We start from the raw sequence: 25908 nt of genomic DNA on the forward strand, positions 1-25908 counted from the left end.
TTATTGGGCTAGATAAATAATATTTGATTGATTAGTTGTAAAATTGCATGAATGGATTGGTTGTTTTATTATCTAACATGAAAAACTACAAGACAAAAGTTAGGCTCTTTTTCAATTGCAATTTATTTGTTGCTCATCTCTGTACCAACAAGAGAGATGAGACTCAATAACAGAGTACAAAAACAAATATCTATAGAAAATTATGCGTATATTGAAATATGTCCAAATAACAAATCAAGTAGCTCACACGTCATAAGAGCTATCCTGTTGAGTACGATGATAAAATACCAAGTTAACATATTGTACATTTTCTGTGTGTTTTTATACAAAAGTGTCAATGCAAGTCACTCTGTACAATTCCTAACCTTTAGAAAAGAGGACCTTTTTTAATCCACTGCTGTGCACAATCAGTATTTGGAAGGCACTTTGCAACAGACCAAAAGCAGAAAAGCAAAAACATTTAGGCCTAAATACTCAATGAAAACACCTTTTACACTCGAGTACCAACATGAGTGAAACAAAAAATAATAATCATACAATCCCAGTAGAGAACACAAACAAAGGAACATTATTTCCTTACAGCATCTTCCACTTTTTTTTTATCAATAATAAAAACAACCCTTATCACCTTTTAAAGGAGTAAATACTAGTGCAGAGTGGATCAAAAAAGGAGAAAAAACACTTGGTCAGAGACTTGAATCGTGCGACTGGCAGTGTGAGCGCTACCAGAGCCCAGTGACAGAGCGGTGAGCAGGGAAACCATCGCTGCCACCAACCAGTGATCGACATTCAGTCCGAAGCTCGGCTCGCATGCCAGAACATGCAGTTTACACTTTCAATCAAATGGCCATAACTTAACATCCCTCCACATGATGGACAAGAAAATCAAAATCTATATATGTACAGGACCACCATGACAAACACTGCTCATATTGGTTGGTTCATATATATTTATATTTATAGAATGTGTATATGAATGGTATATACACTTGTTACAATCACAAAATAACCATAAATAATATAGGAATGTACTGGATTTTAAGAGGCTAAATTATGCACAAATAATAATTAAGCAAAGCAGGAAACACGGAATATAACACAGAAAAAGACACACATGTATGTACTCTTTTCTAACCACACACAGACACCCCCTACTGCACTGTTGGATTGGGTTTTGCGTCGTAATGCAGATTTTTCAACATAAGGAAAACAACAACAGACATTTGGGATACATGTTAATCACCTGATGTGTTATTTCTGAGAGGTCAATAAGATAAAAGATGATTGCATTTTATTCCTCAATCTTATCCTTTTCGTTTGGATCTCTTCTTACAAAAGCCACTGATTAGATTTTCGGACTGTGATGGCTTATTTTGTGTTTCAGTATATACAGAGGAAGTATGAGTCTGAAAAGCGTCTGCAATTTCGATTCTGATTGTTTAACCAAAACTATATTCATATTAACTAACAGGGAATTGATCTCCAGACCTGGTTTCTTCTTATCAGTAACCTCCAATCGGACTTCTTAAGATGCAAAACTAACTCAGCGGCCTAAAAATATCCTCTTTACAGTGGGGTCAAATTTCAAATTACACAAAGCAAAACCAGAAACAGGGGACATTTCAATTTGAGGAACCATCCAATCTAGTCTGTCCTCATTACAGGAATGTCTTTGTCCAACATTTTGAATGAAACACAATTTGACTACAAAGAATGGATAGCTTGGATGTAGCCATTAGCGCAAACCCAAGACTCGTCTTCTTCTAACAGCACAAGTGTATCTGACAGGATGTGAGTGAGCAATACAAGTAGTGCAGGCGATGAAAAGGAAGGAGCACAAAGAAAGTGAGCTTAATAACTTGACTATAAAACTAGCATTTTGTTTGGTCGGTCCAGAGGCTGGTGGATCAGGCTCCTCCTAATGCCACCAGCTGTTGCACAACACACATCACCACACATTTCTATTTAACATAATTTAGATTGAAAAATTATCAAAACAAGCAAATCACAAGATTTTTGATTGACAATAAAAAAAAAAACTGTACACGAAACCAGGGCATGAATAAGTTAATAAAATATAATCTACATTTCTCAAAATATATACTGAAAATATATACCTGACCTTGGTCCCTGTTGAATGTACACAGCTGATCAATGACTAATCACCACAGCGTTAAAACATTGTTAGTGTAGGGGGGATACAAAGCTCATCCCTAACAAGCGCAAGGCATGTTTCCAGACACATTTTTCAGGTTTAAATACATTTTATCCTTGGAAAATTTATTTCATTATCTTTTGTCTCCAGCTTTTTTAAAATAAATAATGTTCAAATGTTCAAATCAGAAACGTACTAAGAGCTATTGATGTCAAGCTGCTAGCAGATTTTATTCATTTAGATTAGAGATATCTTCAGATCAGCAATGGAATCAGGGTATATACTGTGCTCTGTGGTTAAGACTTATAATCGCTCAGGTTAATAGTGAATAGAAACACCAAAGGCTTCAAATAATGAAAAAAGATGCTTCTACCAGCTTTTTTAAAGACTTGGATATATATATATATACTAACTAAAAGAAAGAAATATGAGGTGCTATTAGAGCTTTAAAATCAGTTAGTTCCCCTTGCATATCGTAGGCATTTCAATTTTCTGTCAGTACAAAGGGTTGGTTTGCTTTTTATTAAAATCTCATGATGGTTTAACAATAAATTATAAGCTTCGTGTGGGTGCTGCAAGAGTTCAAATAGGACGTGATTAAAAAGTGCTTCTTAGGACGGACACGATCCTGCTTTTTAACCAGGCATTCTAGAGGGCGCGTCACATTCATTTCTGACGACCGGCACAACCAACAGACAAAGAAAACGTGAAGGAGTTATCATGATCAGTGTTTCCCCTATCATTGTCTTGGAGGGGCGCTGTGCGCTATATATATATATATATATATATATATATATAGCACCAAATTGCAACTAATCTATATCTACTGTCACTTTTCACATTGAACATGTGCTCTTTTATTAAATAAACTAAACGCTTTCATTTTAAGTTGTGAGTTTAGTGTTTTTGACCCTAAGAAACACTGATGCATTAATCAATAACAATAATCCACAGCTCCTCTCTCTGCTCCAGAGGATTTAAAAAATATATATCCCAATGCCACTCCCTAAAAAACCTAGGGGAAACACTGACGATCATGTGCATTTGTAGTAAAAGTACATTTATCTCCGGCTCCAACTGTAATCCTTTCAATAGTAATTCATTTAAGTGTGGAAACTTTCGGAAATGAAGCTGAAGAGAGTTGGTTAGAATAAACGTGTCATAAAAAATGCCGTGGGCCTGTTATGATTTTTTTGGGAAAAGTTAATAGATTAAAGAAGACCTGCCACCAAAATTGAAGACCAATTAAATCCCTGTCCTTAAGAAAATCACAATCCTCCTCAAAAGAAGTAGAGAACAACATAGATACATAACTCAGCCCTCTGGTTGATCTGAGGTAAATACATCTGTTTACAGCCTTCAAGAGAAAGAGGAATATGAAACATAAAAATCACTGTAAGGGCCAAAGGTCAATTTACCGAGTACATCAGAGCAGTTAAAGTGGGCGTACAGACAATTACTTGTTTTAAGCTTGCAGTAAATAAAACATCTCATATCAAGTAAATGTTGTGCAGCTAAGAAAGCTCAATAACACACCAGCGAAGAAACAAATATAAGAATACCAAAGATGACTTCAACAGATCCACATCAGATAAAGGAAATAAAACCTTCATGTCATTTCTTTTAAAAGAACGTTTTAAACACCGTGCACGCACTTCTCATACTTGGAAAAAGTAGAAAAAGTAGGAATCGTATGGCAGTCTGTGACAAAAATATAAGATACACATTAAGCGACGTAACAAACTGAAAGTTACCTTGAGGCAAAGTTATTCCCAAATACAGAGCATCTTCTTTGTCCTGAAATGAACGTTAGCAAATAAGTCACTTCGCTCCAAAGTCAATTCCACTCTGACCCGCCTCAGCATCCACCAGAGAAGAGGCAAAAGCAGACTGGACTATCTGAAAGCCAAAAGACTCGAGCAGAGACATGTTCTGTTGGGGGGAGAAGGGAGAGGTCAGGGAGGGGCCCAGCTCATTTAAGGCCGGCCCTGAGGTCCCCTGGGCCTTCTGGGCTTTGTGAACTCTGTGCTGGTGCTTGTTGAGGTAGGACTTGGTGCGGAAAGCCTGACCGCAAATGCTGCAGATAAACTTCTTCTCAGGGTCCGTTTTGGCTTTAGATCCCTCGGGGGAGCTGAGGGCCCCGGTAGAGGCCCCATTACAGGCCAAAGAGGGCATCTCCAGCTCCGGCTCGTCAGGTTTCTGAGGAGATTTAAGCTCGTCACCGTTAGACAATTCCCCAAATGAAGGATCGGATTCTTCTGATTCCAGATGAGGACACTTCCCAGTGTTTTCCTGCCCGTCTGTGGCAAACAGAGCATGGATAGCAAAGGAGAGTGAGACAGAGAGAAAAAAGGAAATGGGAGGAAAGGAAGGAATGGATTACGACAAATGAATTATTTAACAGGTTTGTCACATACAACTTTAATCCAGTAGTTTGTTGGCACCTGAAATATTCAAAACATTTTACTGGAGAAGTTTAGTGAGAAGGCACCTGGTACAAGCAGGGCAGTTTACATCAATTAGATGACCAATCAGTTGTAAAACAAAAATGTGGCCACAGCTTTAAACTATACAATCATCCATCTCAGTCCATTTGCACAGTGTCCACAGACTGCCGAGATCAGCCAGCCAGTGGGCCGCACTAGCACCAAGCCCCCGCCCACCCACCCTCCTGCTGGACTATACTGACCTGCAGCAGGCCCATGGACGGGGAAGCCAGGCACCCCGCCAGAGTGACAATCCCAGAAATACGGAGCCCCACCTGCCTTCCCCATGAGCTCAGGCTGCAGAGGGCCAGGCTGGGGGAGCACTGGGGGTCCAGAGAGCCCATGAAAGTGACCCTCTGCCTCAGTGGAGGTGAGAAGCAGCTGGCGACTGGCGCACAGGTCTACACAACACCCGGCCAGGGAGAAAGGAGGGGGGGGGGGGACATCAGAGGCCGGCGGAAACCATACGGACAGAATTACCTTATTTTCATTGATAGTACTTGAAATGCTGTTGGTGAACTAACCTAGACAGGTTTTCTCCTTTCCCTTCTAGCAAATGCCACATTCCTGATTCAAGTAGCTTGCGGTGTAATTAATGACTGAAACAGCTATTAGATATTTGCAAAAATCTATAGGAAGAAAATCCTTCATATAACTAAATATTTTTCTTTTATAAAGATCTATAAATTGTGTGTTAGATTGTAAGAGCAAGGTTATGGAAGACTAATGCCAAAAAAGCTATTTGAGATAATCAGCTTTTTGTTTTTAGAAAGTTAAGTATTTCTATATTACTTCCTGTGGACATTTATTTCGTGATACATCAATTTATTTTAAACAAATGCACAGCGGACAGAGTGCGCATACAGAGACGGTACAGACAACAAATAATTTAAGCTATTAGCCACTTTTTAAGTTTAGAAACTCATGCGTCTTGTTTATCATTATTATTATTATTATTATTTTCAACTTGGTGTATTTTATGAGATGCAAAAATGTAATACCAAGCATACAGCAACTAAGTTATTGCATTACATATGGGTATATTAACTGCTACTTTGCAAGCTTGCTCACAACGAGATGTACTTTTATTAGTTATTGGTGTCTCTTGTTTCTACTCAAATATTCAGTCTTTTTCAATTTCAGTAATTAGCTTTGCTGGAACATGAGCAGCACTTTGGTAACTGCTGAGATAATACATATATGTGACGTGCCATTTGACAATCAGTTAAACTGTCGCATTGCTGATGGAACAATAATTGATATCACTGCAAAGAGCGGTGTGTTCATTTAGTGATGCTTATACCAGTGAAGGATTGGGGGGAATAAGCAGAGAATGAGGTATCAAAAGTTCTCTAACCAGCCATAATCTGAACAAGCAGATAACACCAAAATGCTGCCCAGAGGACCGGGGGCCATTGCTTAGTGACATGACATATCAAAACCCTGCTGGTAAACAATATTGATTTTAACATTCCTGAATTCAAAGGAAATGTACTGATTCCTAAAAAGTTAATTTATTTTCACCTGCAAGGCCAGAAGGTTCATTATTTGTATTCATGTATTTGTTGTGTAAGAGCAAGGTTATGGAAGACTAATGCCAAAACAGAGAAACACTTAACATCAAAAGCTTCAAAAGCTAAAGGTGATTTCTCAACTTAATCCCAAATATGGTGGTTATAAATCCTTATTGATTAAATGATATTACCACTACATAAAATACATAAAAAAAGGAAAATGTATACATATTTATATTTGTTAATATTTTGTTGATTGCAGATGGAAAAAGTGATTAATCTCAGTTGTTTTGATAGTCAATGTCAGTTTGGGAATTAGCCAAACAGTATATGTATTAATCGCTGTACACGAGCTTTTCTGATTATTATTATGATAACAGGATTTTAGATACCAGAGCAATTCTAGAGATTTAAATATTGTCTTCCATGAAATCAACTGTGGCTCACTGTATTTATGGTACTGATTTTACAAAGATGATGAATTCAGGGCAAACAGAGCACACTATGACACGCATGCAGCACTATGCATTGCTGAACAACTGCTGATGGACCAGCCAAACAGAAACCATATGACGCCATGGCCATGCTAGGCAGACACACACCAAATAAAGTGACTTTTTACTGTTCCTACATGCAGAACTGTCAACTTTGAAGTCTCCAGACAACGTCTATGTGTTAAATACTGTACGTGAAGATAAGCACTAAGAATTTGTCTGCATTACATTTTAATTTCCCGTTCAATAAGTCAAAATGTTTTAGCTTTTTGACAAAAGCGTGTGGAACAACAGACGGATTAACTGCTTTATGATATATAACTAAATCTGCAGATTAAGAGAATAATTTGAAAAATTCTTTCAGAGGTGAGGAACACTTAAACTTCTATATGATTACCAAAGGAAGGTTCTGTATATACAGCCACCACCTGAAAGACATTGACAGCTAGCAGAAAGACAACAAGCACATGAAATTGCACCACTAGTGTGAGCGCAAAGCTTGGCAGCGGAGCTTGTGATATGCTTGTGCTTTATACCAAAGATGCAGCAGCATGTTTCTCCAAATAGCAGCAGAGCAAATGAAAGCCAGAAACATGAAGTTTTGGGATGGGGCGGGCGGCTGCTTGCCTTCCACCGAGCACTGGCGTCCCATGTGGTAAGGGGTGCCGTTGTGCATCTGCAGCTCCCCCCGTGGTTCAGGGAAGACGTGCATTGTGGTGGAGGGGGGCAGTGGAGAGCCATGGTGTGTCTTTATATGCACCTTAAGGTAGGACGCAGTGGAGAAACCTGGGACCAGAAGAACAAAGAACAAGGCAGTGGTTTGACAAACTCAAGGCCTTGACTATGTCGAAGGGAACCCTGGCTATTTGTTATTAATGATCTGACAGATACCTTGATTGGTTTGACCAGAATATGTCTTGAACACTATGATTACTATGTAGGGGGTGTAATTTCTCAACATTGAAGAGCATTACTTTTCTAATAGACAAGACAGCATCAATCTAAATTCCAGTTTAAAGCAAACAAAGGGAGGTGCACATTAGACATGTCCTTTAAGAACCAATCATAGTACTTTTTGAGGCATGTGCCGGTCGACAAGATGTCAACACCAGCCAACGGTATTGGACTCTGTATGTACAAGGTAAAAGCCATCTTTCTGAAGGATTTGTCACATTCAGCATGTGCATTTCAACTTTCCCACAGACCAAACAAGCCACTTATTATACATATGTTGTACACCTCAATGCAACCTATCCCTTAAAGACACAACAATAGATTTGAGGGCCACCATCACATCAGGACCCTGAAATGAGACAACACAGACCCTGGACAAGGCTTTAGTAAGTCTCAGGGGCTTCCTCCTGTGTTCGGCAGAAAATAAACAGAATTGAGGCGCCAACACAGAGGACACCTTTGTTATTTGTCTAAGGAGACATAGCAAAGCCAGTTAAATACCAAAACTGGATGTTACACATTTGTATCCTCTGAATGTCCAACGGCTTCTAACAGTGTGATGAATGTTGAAGTATTTTAAATGACTACCTTTGTTGCAAATGCCACAGTAGTTATGCGTCCCTTCGCTGTGTTTTTTGAGGTGGTCTGTCATGTAGGCAGCACGCAGAAACTTGCCGCAAACCTTGCAGGGGATTTTGTCCTCATGGCATGCAAGGTGTGACCGGAGGCGATCTCTTGTAGCAAAAGAGGCATTACAAATCTGTAATATAGAAATTGGTAAGACATTAACACCTTTCTCAAATATCATCTTTTAAAAAGCATCACTAGCTTTGAACTGACATATAGATCCTGATTGTTACCTGGCACTTGTGGGGTCTCTCTGTTGTGTGAACCTGTTTGATATGTCCATTCAGGTGGTCTGGTCTGGAGACAAAAGAACAAAAGTTATGTCTGTGGTGTCAAGATATGAACCCTTTCTAAGATATCTCTACACAGCTCAACGTGCTGTGTCTTATCATAAGCATCCTACCTTTCAAATTGTAGGAAATAAGTCTTAATTACTCAACATTAGCAAGCATGTATTCATGCAAGTTTATAATCTTGTGAAAACTCCCATCTATTACCAATTGTTAGTAATTCATGTCGGCTTTGTGAGCATAGAATGATGTCCACATTGTCATAAATGTATATTTCGAAACTGTCCCTCATCACATTTTTGGACTTTTTGCTACATCATTACAACAATTTGAGAATTATTTAGCCCATTAGCTGCATGCATTTTAACCTCCTAATCAGTAGGTGGTGACAGTGAGTTTAAAGCAGGGCCTGAGAGCTGGGAAACTGGTTTGTGAGGTTGAAGACTAATGACTCAGATGACAGGTCACTGTAACTGATGTGCAGCTTTCTAGCAACACTAACCAAAATGTGTATGTATGACAACACTTAAGAGTGTGTCAGGGTTTGCAGTTAGTGGCCTTAAACTAGCTAATAATACAGCCTTTCACTCAGACCCTTTCAGAGACTGAACCCCAACCTCTCTTTGTTTACTGGCATCAACACACAATGACTTCTTATTGCTTAACTAATTTTGCTGTGTTTGGACCTAAGATCTGGATCTATTCTGCTGATGATAAAGTAGCAGAATTTTTATTTCTGTGTATACCTGAAAAGCAGATTAACCGCTTTCTGAACAGCAAGGCTGTCAGCTTTCATTAGTTTCTGCTTTGTTGCAAATATGTGGTTTTACAGTTTTGTGATTGTGAGTACTCACGTTATGCCTGCTAGTACTGTCCTTTAGGTATTATATGCAGATACACAGAGCTGCATAGTAACAAACAATGTCCAGGTAGGGGGATTTAATAATTGTGACAGCAACACTGTTAAGTACAGGAAATGCTGTCAATGTGAATAAAGTTAAACTCACCTTGAAAAACCTTTACCACAGCTTTGGCACACATAAGGTTTGCCGACCGAGCCGTCATGGGAGCGAACATGGTATGACATCCTGTCCTTACGTTTGAACCGGAGTCCGCACACATGGCATGCGTACGGCTTCTCCCCGGAATGGGAGAGCTTGTGTCGGTTCAGGTGGTAAACGTCGCGGAAAACTTTACCGCAAATGTCACAGCCAACATGCCGCCTGGTCCTCTCCCGTTTGCGACCGTTGTCCAGCCCTCCGTGTAACTGCACGCCGTTTTCCTCCAGAGCAGACGGAGACATTAAAGAAATGCCGCCCGCTGTTGACAGGCTGTCACTGACGTTGTTTACACCGAGGTGTGCTCCGTGTTGCGCTTCGTGGTTCTTTAACCGGGAAGCCTCTGTAAACGCTTTACCGCATGTCCCACATGGAAACAGCCCAATGTCTTTCGGAGTGCTGTGATTAAAGTGTACAGCCTCCATAACCCCGCTAGCTTTCTTTGCTCTCCCCCGGTTTCTTTTCGACCCTGGGGATGCAGCGTCGTGCTGGAACGTGTTCCCCGGTATTTCCGTTGATGGGGAAACTGACAGTCCATCGACAGGCTCCAACAGTGGCATCGAAGGATCGCCACCTTCCTCCAATAACACAATACCGGGGTCTTCACTCCCGTCCACATGCATCTGTGCATTGTTAGCAAAGCTTTGACCGTTCACCAGCAGCCCTGTGCCGTTCACCAGATCCTGCTGCGCCACCGGGAAACCCAGCTCGGCGGCCGCTGTGGCCTGGAAGAGGCTGGCGTCTCCTCCCCGCGACGTGGGGACCATGATCTGGACGTTTGATTGTTTGATTACCTCCTGACATATCTCAATAACGGACCGCATTAGCAGGAACTTGGCAGCTGTCATCAACTCCGGGAAGCACTCGAGTCGCACCACGATCCTGGAGGTGTAGGCGAAGTCCAAAACGTCTTTAAAAACTTTGGGGCTGATTGTGTGCATCTCCAGCTCTCTGGCGTCGCCTTCGCCCTCCGTCTGGCGACTGAACACCGACTCGAAATACTCGCTGCACGCCGCTAACACAGCTTTGTGTGCCGGGAAGCTCTCCTCGCCGACGCGTAGGATCACATCGCAGAACCTGCCTCCATCTTTCCTCTGAACGTTGAGGTTGTGTAGCATCTCCGCACTGTGCTTGCTCACCTGATAGGTGTACGAAGAAGTCCAAGACGGCTCCGCTACCTTCTCCATGCCGAATTCATCCAATAACAATGGTTGTTAGCGTCAAAGGTCGGAGAAACAGCAGATTCGTGTGTGATGTCTCGAGCAGTTAGCTACAAAATACAAAACCAACTGCCCCTCCCCGTCGTTTTAGCATCTAACGTTAAACGTTAGCAGTAGCAGCGGGGGAAAATGGCAGCCCCCCAGCTTCCTGTGAACTTTGACCCTGGTTTCTTGAGGGGTGGGGGTCGCTCTTGTTCGGTGGAAAATATTTCTCTAGGGTTTGATATTGAATATGTTTTTTGTTGTTGTATTTCTCTCTTTGTAATGACTGTCAGGGGAGTAGCGCCCCAGCAAAGCAGGGGCCTCTCGCGTCTTCTTTACAAAACGTTAACACGCAGGTCTCTTCCTGTCTGCTCTGTTTATAAAACCCCTCCCCCAACCAAACAGTAATACCAAGAGAAAAAACCCTTCCTCTGTACGAATGCACTGCATTCTGCAAGCATCATTGTATTGTACAAGTCACTAGAGTTAAGTTGTGGTTTGACGAGACAAGAAAATCAATGCAAACGCTCGATCCAGCATTATTGTTAAAATAATGCTTCAATAAATTGAGATTTTGGGCTTTTTTCAACAGGGTTCAGATCCACTATATATATATATATATATATACAAGATAGACATTACACTTTGTCCATTCCCATCTAAGGAGGGGGTGGGCATCGGAGGTGTGACACAGGCTAGAAAATAAGTGAATCAACACATTCTGAACACAACTACATTCACTGAGATATGCCTTATTGCAGCCCATTGTATTGAACTAGATTAAGGCTGCAACAACTAATTGTTTTCATTATCCATATTTAAAAAATATATAATTTAGCCTATAGTTAAAAAAAAAAAAAAAAGGTATTACCACCACAGGTGCACAGAGGCAAACATGACATTTCAAATATGCCGTTTTGCTTGGCCAAAAGTCCCAATACTGCAAACAAATAAAAGAGACTGAAATACACAAAAGTTGCCAATTATGTTACCAATTATGTTTTTTGTCCATTTATCAACTTACTGTTTCGGCTCAAGACTTGCCTGATCAAACAGGTTTTTGAAGGAGATGCCAATCGAAAACAGATCACGATCACAAATCATATCACGAATGTGTTCATTTTTTAAGTAGACAATATTTCCCAAATCATATCTTTGATATTACTGCACGGACATGCCCTTTTGACCCAAATGTGTTCCGATGCTGTAGAATATCAAACAAGCCAATACTGGCTTCCAAATACATTTTTCGCACTCTACATAAAACATTTCCAAACAACCAAGTAACTTACTTTGTTAAATGTCTTGAGCAGAGTACCTTTACATTCAAGCAATAAGTGGTTCATTTTGATATTAGAAAGCGAGCAAGACTACTTTTTTGCATTTCTCCTGTGCATTTGACCAATCAATTTTCTACTGTCGAGCACGTCTAGTTTGTACAGTTTAGATTAACACAAAGTGGCCACTTTGTTATTAATGCTGCAGTAGTCTGATTTTGTACTAAAATACATTTTTACTAAACATGTTGTAACAAGCACAACAAGGGAAAGTCCCAATGTATGCGAGAGCTGTTATATATTGGATTGTACACGATACCTAACAAAGTGGCCAGTGAGGGTACATATATCGGGAATTCAAAATCATTTAAAAGAAAAAAGCAAATTGTGTTTACTGAATTTATTTATTAATTCTATTTGTGCTTTTTATAACTTAATAGCACATAAACAAACTGAATCCCAACCACCCTCAAAAAATTGACAATGTGAGCAAATGCTGCTCCCCTCAGTGACAGGATGGATGGGAGAGGATACAGTTTAAACGGAAGAAAAAAAAACAAAGAAAGGCACAACCAGCGCTCGCTGCATCCCGCAGAGTTGTCTTGAAACGCTCCAGCCAGTCACATCTACAGAAAAGGGCCACTAGCCATGCCACAAAAGGGGAAGAGTATACACTGGAGTTACTCATCAATCCAACATGTTTCACTAGCAGTAGCCCTTCCTCAGTGCAGTTCAAGTTGGACAAGACAAAGGAATGCTACCAACTCTTGGGGACTCTATCCTGCAGTTCAACTGGAACCTGTGAGAGACAGTTTCACCTTCCCCATTTCAAGAAAAAAAAAAAAAAAAAAATCTATATACAGGGAGAATAAGGTTCTTTCCCATGGTCTGTACAATTGGGCCTATACATTATTTACTGCGCAAAGCCTAATACAAAAGAAAAATGTTCACTCAGTCGGCAAAGCAAATGGCCATCACTCGTCTTCCCTTTCCTGCAGATAAGCTTCTTCAAAAAGCAGTGACTTCAAGGTTGAAGACAAAGCATGGCATGGTTAGACTGTCTAGGTCTGTGCACCGTCATTCAAATTAAAGTTCACATTTTTACGGTAACGAGGAGGTGGAGACGGGCAAAAAGGAAAAAAAAGATCTTGCTATCCAGCAGTGTTTATTTTCTTATGGCCGGAACTCCAATTCATCTACGCTTATGACCTTGGCCGGCATGGAAGGGAGTGGCTGTTCCAGCATGTCTGACCCAAACCACTGGGCGAGGCCTGGAGGGGGAGGGCCTCCGTGCTGCTGGGGGCCATTTGTCCGGTGAGGGCCATGGCTCTGTGTCTGAGAGCCTGGGACACCATGATGCACTGCAGGACGAGACAAAAACATAGATTAGTAAGTAACCTAAAATAAAAGGTCTGGGAAAAAGTAAAGAATGTTCCAGGATATGGATATATATATATTTATATTTGTCCTGGAACACTCGTTACTTTTTCCCGGACCTTTTATTTTAGGTTACTCCTGTGGCAGTATTCAGTGACTTAAACCTATGAGGGGAGGTAAGGCTGCCACAAATACATGCCCACACTCAGTCGTAACAATTGACTTCCACTCACTTGGTCTCTGTTGCTGAAGCTGCTGCTGCATTGCTGCCAACTGCATCTGAGTATTGGTTCTGGGAGGTAGAAGGGGATGCCCTGTTGCACTTAGAGGGTACAGCTGTTGTCCAAGCAGGGCAGGAGGCAAGCCTTGGAGTTGGGTAAGGTCAATGTGTTGTGGGAATATACCTGGTGGGAACAAAAAGAGTCTTAACATCATTTTATTTACAATTAAGAATAAAGTACAGGAAAAAATACAAACCAACAATTACCTGCTTGAACAAGAGCAGGTCCAAGCTGCTGGGGCTGGATACCTTGTGCCAGCATCCTTTGAACCACGTTTGGGTGGAGCTGGGGAGGAGGGCGCGCCATCGGTACATGGGGGTAGCAGCTGGGTACCGAATAAATAGGACGAGGGAAAGATGAGGGTCCTGGTGGAGCCATGCTGTGAGGATGGTGTCCAGTGGAGCCAGGCCTGAGACGATCCTGGTCCTTGCTTGGCATGTTATGCGAGCCCACCTTTGAATCCCCAGAATGGGAATTGTTCCTGTCCATCGCCTCCAGGTATAGCTTTGGGGAGCTGCAGTCTGTAATCATAGAACCAATTATCAGCGTTAGTGTTGTAGAACTTTGACACATGTTCAATTAGGAAATGGTTATTCGTACCTTCCAGAGAGTGTCCTGCCTGGTCCTCCTTGTTATCCGAACGACACGATTGTTCATCTCTGTTTTCTCTTTTGTAGCGTACATTTTGCGGATCACAGATGTTGGTGTAAATGATGGAGACAGCTGTAGTAAGAAAAACAAAAATAAGTGAACAAAAACAATAATACTTGCAATGCCAAGAAAGTGTAAAGGTCCACAAAAAACGGTTTGAAAAGTCCAACTTCCCAGGATAGCTGGACAGATAAAGTGTGTGCTCACCATGCTGGTGACAGGGTTGCCTGGCGAGTTTCTTCCAGCAGGCTGGAGGGCCCTGGACCAGGGGAGTGAGTGACATGCTGCAGTCTGTGAAGGACAAGCACACATCAGCAATAACATGAAATACACTGAGCTGTATTTGCAATTCATAACAGTTGCTGAAATTAACAAGCAAGACACTCGGCTCAATATGAATGAGTTCTTTATAGAGTATCAATATCACTGATTAGCTAAGGAGGCATTGTAAAGCTGAAGTCTGCTATTCCGGAGAAAGATTGTTCATTTCTGAAGTAAAACCCCTGTACTCGTCTCCAGTCAGTGTTCCTTCAGGACATTAGCATGTGCCAGTTATTCCTCCTCAGCCACACTGCCTCATCTGAAGGCCTTTCCTCGCTGGAAAGGGGTTGTGTGGCTCAGGGCTTCACCAACTTGTTGAAGCTTCATTTATGTTATTAATGAATGAGTGCAATAGTCCACCTTGTCCTTCATTGACTCCGCGAGCACTGCAACACTTATAAAACTGCCCACACTATTAAAAATAAGTTGTTTAAAATGAATATATAGCCTCGATCTATATTGGTTGCCATTTTGTCTTTAAAGAAACAAAAAAATATTTCCCACTGATGAAGAAACTAAATCTCCTTGACGGAAACAAAAGAAACTATATTCAGACCTTCATCATTTCACTTTAATACATAGAATGCAAAATATATATATATTTTTTTAAACATACCTATTGCGAATAATTTATCCTGTTGTTGCTTGTAGCCAGGATGGAAGGAGTGTGCCATGTAGAGCGAGGTCCTGTTGATAGGCCAGAGCTTCCAGATCCGCCTGATTCACCGGCATGGAGAGCGCCCTCATCTGGTCAAACGAATAAAACACTGCTGAAGGGATACTTTTCTTGAAAATGTTTGATTTTTATTATAGCAACAACAAAGAACAGAAGTTGCTGCTATGTGCAAGCTTTAGCTTGCCAGGTAAATGAAAGTCCAATGAAAATTGTTTCGGCATTAACTAGTCCATTAAACTTGAATCAGATTTCTATCATACAGGAAAAAAACGCCACAATAACTTCAGTAGGCGAACTTTACCACATCGTATGTGTGTATGTGGTCAAAAACTGTTTACGGAACTAGAGTCAACAATCAAACAGTGGTTCTTACTTTTGTATCATGAGCTCTAATTGGCTCCTTCAGTAACTATCAACCAATTTCCATTGTTACAATTACCTGTTGCTGTACAGCAGATCCCGGACTGATAGACCTGTGTACATCAAAGTGTTCTGGCAGCATGGGCTGATGACTAACAGAGAAGCCTTGGATTTGAGGGGAAAAAAAGAATCACTCTGCTGGTCTGACAGATATTATCTACTGGACCAACACATGTTGGATGGATTAAAGCCCATTGATAGAAAGAGGCTGCAACATGCAATGCACTTACCTCCTGAAGGATGCAGGTGACTGGTGTAGTATTCAGGTGAGGGGGCCCTCTGTGGAAAGAGAGGGGGTGATGGGCCTTTGTGCAGCAGGCCATGTAGAGGGGGCGGTGCAGTTGGGCCCTGAGAGTTTCCCAATAGATGTCCAAGTAGTATAGGGGAGTTACTACGAGGAGGCCCTCCCAGGAGCTCCTACAATATAAACACATTTCAAAATGTCACAATTCACTTTAATGTGATTAATCCAGCATTGAGCATCAAAAGCCAACTATGAGCTATACAAATGTAGGAAGGAATTTTTTCCCCCGCCCCATTAAATATATGTGCCAACTTCCCCCAACAGCTCAGGTGAAGGAACCCTTTTAGATACAGCACACAAAGTGAACAAGTGCATTTATAGTTTCTTATTCATTCTCTTCTGACCATTACTGTATTCAGCAATAAGGTCGATTCATGCGTTTACATAATTTTCCCAACAGTATTAATGAGTTTCTGTCTGACCGCTATAGGACTTTTTACACTTTTCTGTCAACTGCTGACAAAGTTTTGAGAGTCGACAGAGTGCTTCACAAAATGTGGCAGCATCTAATGGCTAGTACACCTGCCGTCCTCAGTGCATATACAGGGTTCTTACACCTTTTCAAAAGTCAAATTCAAGCACTTTTCAAGCATCTTACAGCTGTTGTAAATTACATATTTATATACACATACTCAAATGATTATTTCCCTACCTCACATTAAATCAGATGTTCTTTATGCTATAAACAACCAAATGTGTGTTTCGTGATAGCATTCTACACGAGGATGAAAAATTAAAGAAAAGAAAACTAAGTTTAATATTTCAAAATTAGTGACCTGTACATAGACTAGGCCTCCCATATAACCTGGCTGAGCCAATATACAACAATCAGCCAAATAACTTTTCAATACATTATTGATTAATTGTTGGTAGTGAACGCAAGTCAGAGGTACATGGTGTACTTCTACTTCTCTACAGTTCAGAGGTACAAGGTGTACTTCTACTCCTCTACAGTTCAAAGGTACATGGTGTACTTCTACTGCACTACATGTATTTAACACCTTTAGTTACTTCACAGATCTGGATGAATGATGTGAAATATAACCAAGTGTTGAATCAGACTTTAGTTCCATCTGGAGTAAATCACACCAGCTACCCTGCAGTATACAAAGTCATTCAAACTAGCTGCACCTTCACCAGCTTTGAGAACACTTTCATGATCAATCATTATAAAACATATCATATATTTATTCTGAAATGGACCAATCTGCACAACGACTACTTTTAGTGTCGCTACTTTCACTATATTTAGATGAGAATACTTTTTTATTTTCACTTGAGGAACATTTTGAATGCAGGACTTTTACTGTAACAGAGTATTCCTACACTCTGGTACTTCTACTTTTACTAAGTACAATACCTGAGTACTTCTACTTTTACTCAAGTACAAGACACGAGTACTTCTACTTTTACTCAAGTACAAGATCTGAGTATTTGTACTTCTATTTTTACTCAGACAAGACCTGAGTACTTCTACTCTACCTTTTTACTCAAGTACAAGACCTGAGTACTTCTACTTCTACTCTTACTCAAGTACAAGACCTGAGTACTTCTACTTTTACTCAAGTACAAGACCTGAGTACTTCTACTTTTACTCAAGTACAAGATCTCAGTACTTCTACTTTTACTCAAACAATATCTGAGTACTTCTACTTTTACTCAAGTACAAGATCTGAGTACTTCTACTTTTACTCAAACAATATCTGAGTACTTCTACTTTTACTCAAGTACAACATCTGAGTACTTATCCACCTCTGGTAGTGTATTAGCCTGAATTGTAGCCACAAAATCACGTAGAGCTGCATACAAATAGACTCACAATGGTAACAAGTGGAAAATAATATTTACTAATGTGTAAATGATTTGAGGTAATGCTACTCAAGACACCTGACTTATACATCTTCAAAGGAAGACTGTGTTCATTCTACAATCACATGAGATTAAAGCAAAATGTAGTTTTAATTTTATAATACTTCAATTTGATATAAAGACAGTTTGTTTTCATGTTTTCAAATAAACAAAGTATTGGCTTTCAGAATATTAAACTTGTTTCAGCAAATTCAGATGATAAATACAACTTTGAAGCTTCGGCATAATTACTAGGGTTGCCAGAAACTGACCATGATCAAAATCGATTATTCGGCAGCCCTGGCGAATAATAATCGATTATTCGACCACCCCCGCTTTGTTCATCTTTAGTCGCACGTGTGAGGGAGAGGGGGGCGGGGTCGGTGTGTAGCGTGCTGCAGCAGCAGTCTGCTCTGCACGCAGGCTTCCTCCAAGTTTACAGTAAAACAAACTGGTGGTGTGACCAATGGCCATTTACAATTATTAATACTATTACTATTATTAGCATATATATTTATATTAGTGCTGTCAAAATGATCGCGTTAACGGCGGTAATGAATTTTTTGAATGAATTGCGTTAAAATATTTAACGCATTTAACGCATGTGCAGAATGGCCCGCCCCATACATGCCACTAGTGGCAGCGCCAGGGTATGGCTGGGGTAGGCTACACCCATACCAAGAAATGGCTTAGCCCCACCATGAAAAATGATGTTAAAGTAAGCAAAATAAAGTCTGCCAACTCACGGAGTAAATTGCACAGACAGCAGTTAGTAAGATTGGTTTCAGTCGCCACGGTTTTGAAAACTTTTGTCACGTAGTGATCGTCTTCTGGAACATCTTTGATAACGGCGTGGTGTTGTTGCAGGAAGTTCCGACGGAGTGACTTGTGAGTGTTTCCCCGGTACACAAACGCAAAAAAACAAACACACTCGCGAGCTTCCCCCAGACCAGTAAACAACGAAAATGTGTCTTCGGGTCAATGTGACTGATTTCGATAGAGCAAGTCACATTTGGTTTAGGCACGAAACATACTACCAGTAGAAATACATTGCTTTCAAAATCGCTCTGTGTCGAATCAATAGATTATATTTCGTGACTATAACACGAAATGCCGTGAGAGCATCATCCTCTGAACACCACACGATGGCGACTGTAACGCACATAACATTGGTACGCTCCTCTGAAATGATTGTCCCCTGCAATTATTATCCCTCATGGAGTTCGCTATTCAGCTCGCTAACGTTAGCTTAAACAAACGTAACATGCAACGTTAGCCTAATCTAAAATGCTCTACTACGGCGTACCTTTCATGTGGCTCGTCAGCGCAGACTCTCGCATCGTTATTTTTGCAAACTTTGCAGGAAGCTACTCGTGGGCTTGACCCTCGTCTTAGCCATGGCTTGTATTTGTCTTCTGCTAGCCAACGCTCGTTGAAACTGCAACCTCCTGGCACACTGTCATCTATCACTCTCATCAGAATTCCCAGGTCACAGTAACACAAACACTTGCAGGTCGCGCGCATAGCGCGGGAAGGCCGCAGCGGAGATGTTTTATGTAGAAGAGAAGCAATTCTTTTCTTTTAATCTAAAAAGCGAACTATTCAGTCAGACAGCAATTTTTTGTAAAAGTAAAGCATTTACATTTTCAAGCACTTTCTCAATTTCAAGCACCATTCCCAAAATTCAAGCACCATTCCCAACCTTGAAAACACCATGTCAAATTTCAAGCATTTTCAAGGATTTCAAGCACCCGTACGAACCCTGCATATAGCCGTCTTCCCAGCAGGGAACATACAATCATTTCAACTGCACAACAATTGGGACATTTTAGGCAGCCTGTAGTAAGGTTGGAAATTCGAAAATAGTCTGTCTCGAGGACCCAATACAAAAGTTTCAAATACAAAAACACTGAGAGCAGAATAATTGAGCCACAATTCATTGAGCAGCCGCTGTTGAAAAGGGCCACAACACGCATCATTTCCCCCTGCTTTCAAGTTGACTCTACATCTACTGCAAAAACAATTTAGTTTGGGAACAGGAATAATAATCACAGGAAAAGGGACCTTAAATACAGTGTGTCCCTACTGAGACCAGATTGGACTGAATATAATTGCACCTGGCTCTGTTCTTGTATATAGTTACCTACTGGACATTGAGCACCTCTAGCAAACTAAACATCTAACAGCCCTGGCCTGACAGGATAGTGAACATACACACCTGGAATATGTTCTTTTCTGCTGCTGCTGCTGCTGCTGCTGCTGCTGCACTTGAGCTTCAGACAGTGTAATCACAGCTGGGTCTGAATGTTGCTGCTTTACACAGGAGAGAAACAATTAGTGGCACGAGCAATGCAAGCCAAAACAACAGTTTCCCTGCAAAAATCCATCCTAGTAAGAGCTCGTGGTAGACATTTAGAAGTGTCAAAACACAAATTGGAATAGAGGCCTTCAGGTATCAACTGATAAAATGTGGAACTGTATCAATTACAGAATTTGGTGAAACCCTTTCAACTGCAAACCCACTGCGATGGATTTGTACACAAGAGTTGTAATCCAAATGTCCCTCAGGCAAGTCGGATCTGCCTTCGGATACCCAATATTTTCATCTTTGCACAATGACACAGCTGACACTTCTTGTCACAGTATAAAGACAAAACTAGATTAGAGATAAAGGAAACCTCCAGCTTGTATACATCACTCAAACAAAGGATATGTAAACAAATGTATGCCCATCACTTTTTTTAACATGACCTATCCAAGTTGAGCTGGAAAAGCTTGCATGCAGCTTCAGACAGAATTGTCTGTTACGAATCCAGGGAAAGCCTGTGTTAAGATAAAACCATATAAATAAAATACTTACGTTGTTTGTGTTGGTTTTGGGGTGAGTTGGCAGAGTTCCACTTGCCTTCATGCTGCTGACCAGATTATTAAAGGCTGACATGTCCGTGTCACGTGAGCGGGGCCGGACGCTGGGGGCCCCTGTCAAAGCCTCCTCTAGATGCTGCGCCATGAAGGGCGTGCCGTTTCCTCTCTGCGGAGGCGGCACCTTTCGCACCTGGGGTTCTGAGCTCAGCTTCATCCCCTTCATCCCTCCCTCCACTTCCTCCAGAGAGAGCACCGCTCCACAGTTAGCTGGGGACAGATATAGCATTTCACTTTCAAGAGAAGTGACAGTGTCTTGGCCAGCCTTGCAATACACAATATTCAAAGTGATTGTCTTCTTAGTCCAGTTTTCAGCTAAACAGCTGCAAAGACTTTTATTCTATTTTATTAATCTAAAAGTGTTTACAATTGTGTACCATATTAGCCATGTATTCAATACTACCCAACTATACATGAACAAGATGTCTAGTGCACATTATAGTTCTAGCTAAATTGTGTGAGGGTATAACTCTACTGTGAACATGTTTAAGTTAAGTTTCACTCACTGCTTTCCCGTAATCGCGCCTTGTTCACAGACAGGGTGGAAAGAAGAGGCTTCAGGTCTATTTTGGCCTTGTGCAGCAGCTCCAGGATGTCCACCTTCTCCTTGCACTCCGATGATTGAATAGGTGTGAAGTATGAGACGGGGCCTTGGCTAGAGGACGGGCCACGTGGCTCCAGCCCTTCAGAGGAGCAAATAGTCCAAACATTCAGTACATTTGACACAGAAACACAGGGTTTGGGGCATGAACATTACATCCACAAAGCCAGTAATCACATAGAACTGGAGTTTGGTGTCCACACAATAAGATTTGAAAGGGCATTTAGTTTGACCCCCTGGTGATTGAGACTATGAACAGTGAGTAAGTTACTGCATTATTTTAAAATTAAAATGTTTCAGAAACACAAGTAGAGTAGCAAGCAGCATTACTGCCCCCTGAAATCTAACTAGCGTTACCAGGGTCTTTGATGTTAATGTTTTCATAACTTGCATGTCAAATCACAGTTTCAACTAGGTCTGCTCGATTATGGCAAAAATCATAATCTCGATTATTTGGGTCAATAATTGATATCACGATTATTAAAAACGATTATCCATTTACTTTGAAAACATCCATTTATTGAAAAGAAAAAATGCGTGGTGTTGTTGCAGGAAGTCCCGACGGAGAATACTTTTGCTTTTTTTTTTCGGTACGCAAAGCGCATTTGCGTACCGACGTACTTGTGAAGCTTTTCCAGAAGGCGGTTAGATCACCGGACAACAGAGTCGGTCTCCGTGTGCACAGACAGGGCTGCTGTTAACGTCGGTCTGTACAACGGACTTGTGCCAACACTACGCCAACCGGCTGCGGAGGGAGACTCCCCCCTTCACTGGAGAACTGCGCTAAAACAGCTGATCACAACGTTCACACTGTGGTCACGAAGTGAAGTACTCCACTATTATCTTTCCATTCCCACAACAATATACATAAAAGAAATGGCATATTTTGGACATAGTTCGAATAGTGATTAATCATGATTAATTAATTTTTAAGCTGTGATTAATCTGAGTAAAAATTGTAATCGTTTGACAGCCCTATAAAAAATATATAATCGTTTTATTTCGATTATGTGGTTTTCATAATCGATGCAAGCCAAAATCGTAATTGCGATTAAAATATGATTAATTGAGCAGCCCTAGTTTCAACCAATAGCCATTTTGAGCTACACAGTGAGATGGAATCGACATAATGAGATTTAGCTTCTTTGGCAAAAATCTAATAATTTACCTGCAAGTTTTTCCAGCTCCTCGTGGGGAGTGGACCTCAGGCTGCTGGACCGGCTGCCTGAAGGACTCAGGTTGCTGGAGAACCACTGACTGAAGCGGCTAGCCGATACAGGTCCATCCCCCAAAACATCCTCGATCATCTGCAAGACAGAAAAAGGCGCCTGTGAAACAGAGTGAGAAACACAAATAACTGAAGGCCGAACGGTACAAGGACAGAGCTGGCACTTACGTTTGGGCATTTTTCCATCGATTTAGCACAAAATGTGCCAGAAGATAGAAGACTTTCAAAACACTGCTGTTTGGCCTTGTGTTGATTTAATGCCACGAATCCTTTCTTATTTAGATTCTATACTGGCTCATTTGCAGGTCTAATGTAGCTATCATGATGGGCATACATTTAGATTGATGATACCTTTTAAACCCCTTTACCCCCATGCAATAGTTTGCCGACAAAAATATTTAGAAAAGTTAACCCTTAAGTGACATAACCCACCACCACAGATCAGGTTTAGTGAGTTGAAGCCGGTGCAGCAGAGGTAATGCTGTGCTCACAAGAATCTGCACAATACTTTGATTACTTATTTTAAAATGATAGAAGACCGTATGATAAGATCATGTAATTTGTGAGGTCAGATTTGTGTGGGGGTAGCTTGAAAACCTCTACTGTTAAAGTTCAACTTACTGGAAGACTACAACAGGATACAGGAGTTATAAATGCCATCCCATCTGTGATGTTCACACGCACTGAATATAAAATCACCCAACATTCCACACAGTGCACCCCAGTACTTACAGAGGCCAATCCTGGCATGGTCTTCTCCAGATTGAAGAACTCATTGAAGTCAAAGTCTCCAGTGGTCTGCTCAGGCAGGACATCAGGGTGGGGAACCTCCTGATCGGCAGTAGGACGCAATCCTGAATCTTGCTCTTCTGACTGTCCACCGTTACATTCCACAGCTGTAAAACAAAAATCAAAATCTTAAATATCCATCTGAAGTATGCTAGTTATCCAAATAGTACCATGCAATTAAATAACTTCTGAAAACTCATGCCTTCTCTGATGGACTCTGCCCGCTTTCTTGATCGCTTGGACTTATTGCGCCTATCATCCTCAAGGATTTTGTCGTCAAATCCAATGAGCTCAATTGTCTCAGACTGGCTGGTGGGACCAGCTGAAAACCACTCGGGCTCCTCCTCTGCATAAGAGTCATTCCTTCTCCTTTCACTGAACACACGTTTGTCCCCAAAATCCCTCTGCTAAGGATGAGACAAGAGAAACATAATGACTGTTAAACCCTCACAAGCTTGTTATAGGGACGTCTCCTGAAATACACTTTTTGCATGAACCAAGCACACTCATGAAGCAGGACTGTTGAGTTCCTCTTAAGTAGAGAGCACATTTTGAAACGTGAATTTCTCTTGAAATATCTATGAGCAATCGTACTTATATTAGCATTTATAAGAAATGCTAATCTCAATCAACTGGGAACAAATGTTTGTCTAACAGCAAAGAACACCAACCCGGAATCTTTTATCTTTGAAGTCTCTCTCTCGTTCCCTCTCTTTCTCTACCCGGGCTTCTCTCTCAAATGCGCGTGCGCAGCAATTATGCGGCCGCTGCCGATCCGGCGTGCTCCTCCTAGACGGAGACTCTCATCCTTATTTTCCAGGGGGCTGATTGGGCGACGGACATGGGGTGCAAGTGCAGCGTTGCCTTGACATCCACCTCCAAAGCTGCGCCGCTGTGGGCTCAGTATGACATCCAGATCATCCTCCTTTAACCGCTCACGAGGATCTGAAAACAGGGCAGCAAAATGGCTCGGCTTTAGATGATGTACTCGTTTAACACTCAGTCACATAACCAACAATCCAAAGTCAGCCTACATAAAATACTTTCTCAAGAGAAATTTTTCATTTAATTCCTACCTCTATTATATTGTCTTCTTATTCAAATATGTGTTAAAGTATAATTCGAGGCTGCTGAATGATTAGGAGGTCTGAAAATAACAGTAACAGAAAACTTTTCTTGATAATTGTACTGCTTCATAACCAGTAAATAACTTCATAATCAGTAGATCACTTCTGACAAACTTCCTCTAATGGAAAGTAGTATCATTTTATGCACCATGTTTGGTTTTGAACCTTAATCGTCAAGTTTCTAGCTTTCGGTAATTTACCTGGGATTCTTCGTTTCAAAGGAACTCTGTCATCCACATAGTCCTTCTTAAAACCTTCCACTGGAGAGCTACGCCCTGACGTGGGATACAGGGAGGCATGCCACTTCTCAGGATCCCAGACACCTTCACTGTATCAAAAGACCATTTCAAAAAACAAAGTTCAAAACAAAACAGTTAACACTGCATTTCTTGTGTTCTGCATCATTCTATTGAAGGCAGCTCTAATATGCATTTGAATTAAGTGTTAATATTAATAATGTGTTAAACACTCATTCAAAAAATAAGGTCTTTGCAGAAAGGACAATCATTTCAGTAGAAAACACAAATCGGGTGATGATTAGGTGTTAGACAAGACTACAAGTACTTCTCAGATTGCCACATAAGCAGAGCTTTGCTTGGCATTTAAAACAGCTAGACTTGGAAGGTCAGAATATTGAATTTTATCAGCAGATGTCCTGAAAATCTGCTCCATATCTGAAAGCTACGCAATGCTTTCTTTAAATAAAAAATTGTGAAAGACAGCATTTGTTAAGTGATGTTTTTATCTTAAACAGCTTTTAGAGCACACCAACTACATTAATACAAGTGATATGCAGACCAAAGACTTGCTTTGTGTGTGACATTCTTTTAAAGACATCACAACAGCTAACATCAGAACACATCTTTGTCTAACTACTTGTAGCACTTCGTGGTCAATATTTTCAGAAGTTTTAAGAAGTTAATTAAACTAAACAGCTGGTCCCGACGGTATTCATTTTTTTGTGTATTAATTATTTCGGACATGTGTAAGAAACCTAACAGCTTTACCTCATAAAACCATTGATTACAAGTTAATCGAATAAGACAAATGTTGATCCTATACCCTTTACACACTTCTAAAGGCATATACAACTAGACAAATCTTTACTTGCATATACATAATTTGATCTCCATGCTGAGACGTAGTGAACCTCATAAGCATGTGAGAACATGGGCTATTTTCCCCAGAAAAGCAACATAAATCTTGTAATGGAATCTGTTAGTTTTAATAATCAATAACTGTGCCAGAATTACAAATGATTTGTCCATCAATATGGCTTTCTTCCAGACACTCTATAGGCCAAGAA

The 25908-nt window shown here is 40.8% G+C and overlaps 2 protein-coding genes across 4 annotated transcripts in view; both read right to left on the reverse strand.

Moving 5' to 3' along the window:
• Positions 1-107: 107 nt before the first annotated feature.
• On the reverse strand, positions 108-12368 carry patz1 (POZ/BTB and AT hook containing zinc finger 1). Of its 3 annotated transcripts, XM_034082392.2 has the most exons (6): positions 9528-12368; positions 8464-8527; positions 8192-8363; positions 7277-7435; positions 4845-5042; positions 108-4455 (listed from the first exon to the last, which is right to left on the reverse strand). In XM_034082392.2, the coding sequence occupies exons 1-6, from the start codon at positions 10763-10765 to the stop codon at positions 3977-3979; spliced, it is 2310 nt and encodes a 769-aa protein (XP_033938283.1). In that variant the 5' UTR covers positions 10766-12368; the 3' UTR covers positions 108-3976. The 3 variants fall into 3 exon arrangements, with proteins under 3 accessions (XP_033938283.1, XP_033938281.1, XP_033938282.1); XM_034082390.2 differs by lacking the exon at positions 4845-5042; XM_034082391.2 differs by lacking the exons at positions 4845-5042; positions 7277-7435.
• Positions 12369-13205: 837 nt separating this feature from the next.
• Positions 13206-25908, reverse strand: part of eif4enif1 (eukaryotic translation initiation factor 4E nuclear import factor 1) — a 15587-nt gene continuing 2884 nt past the window's right edge. Inside the window, 21 exon segments of the mRNA XM_034082393.2 lie at positions 13206-13418; positions 13668-13838; positions 13922-14236; positions 14316-14378; positions 14381-14438; positions 14574-14618; positions 14621-14661; positions 15307-15356; positions 15358-15434; positions 15803-15888; positions 16014-16200; positions 20154-20168; positions 20171-20245; positions 20796-21067; positions 21364-21540; positions 22627-22765; positions 23419-23582; positions 23678-23879; positions 24147-24224; positions 24227-24420; positions 24803-24930. Coding sequence (XP_033938284.1) covers positions 13231-13418; positions 13668-13838; positions 13922-14236; positions 14316-14378; positions 14381-14438; positions 14574-14618; positions 14621-14661; positions 15307-15356; positions 15358-15434; positions 15803-15888; positions 16014-16200; positions 20154-20168; positions 20171-20245; positions 20796-21067; positions 21364-21540; positions 22627-22765; positions 23419-23582; positions 23678-23879; positions 24147-24224; positions 24227-24420; positions 24803-24930 — 2725 coding nt within the window. The 3' untranslated portion in view covers positions 13206-13230.

This window comes from Pseudochaenichthys georgianus, chromosome 5 (genome assembly GCF_902827115.2).
Source record: "Pseudochaenichthys georgianus chromosome 5, fPseGeo1.2, whole genome shotgun sequence".
NCBI lineage: Eukaryota > Metazoa > Chordata > Actinopteri > Perciformes > Channichthyidae > Pseudochaenichthys > Pseudochaenichthys georgianus.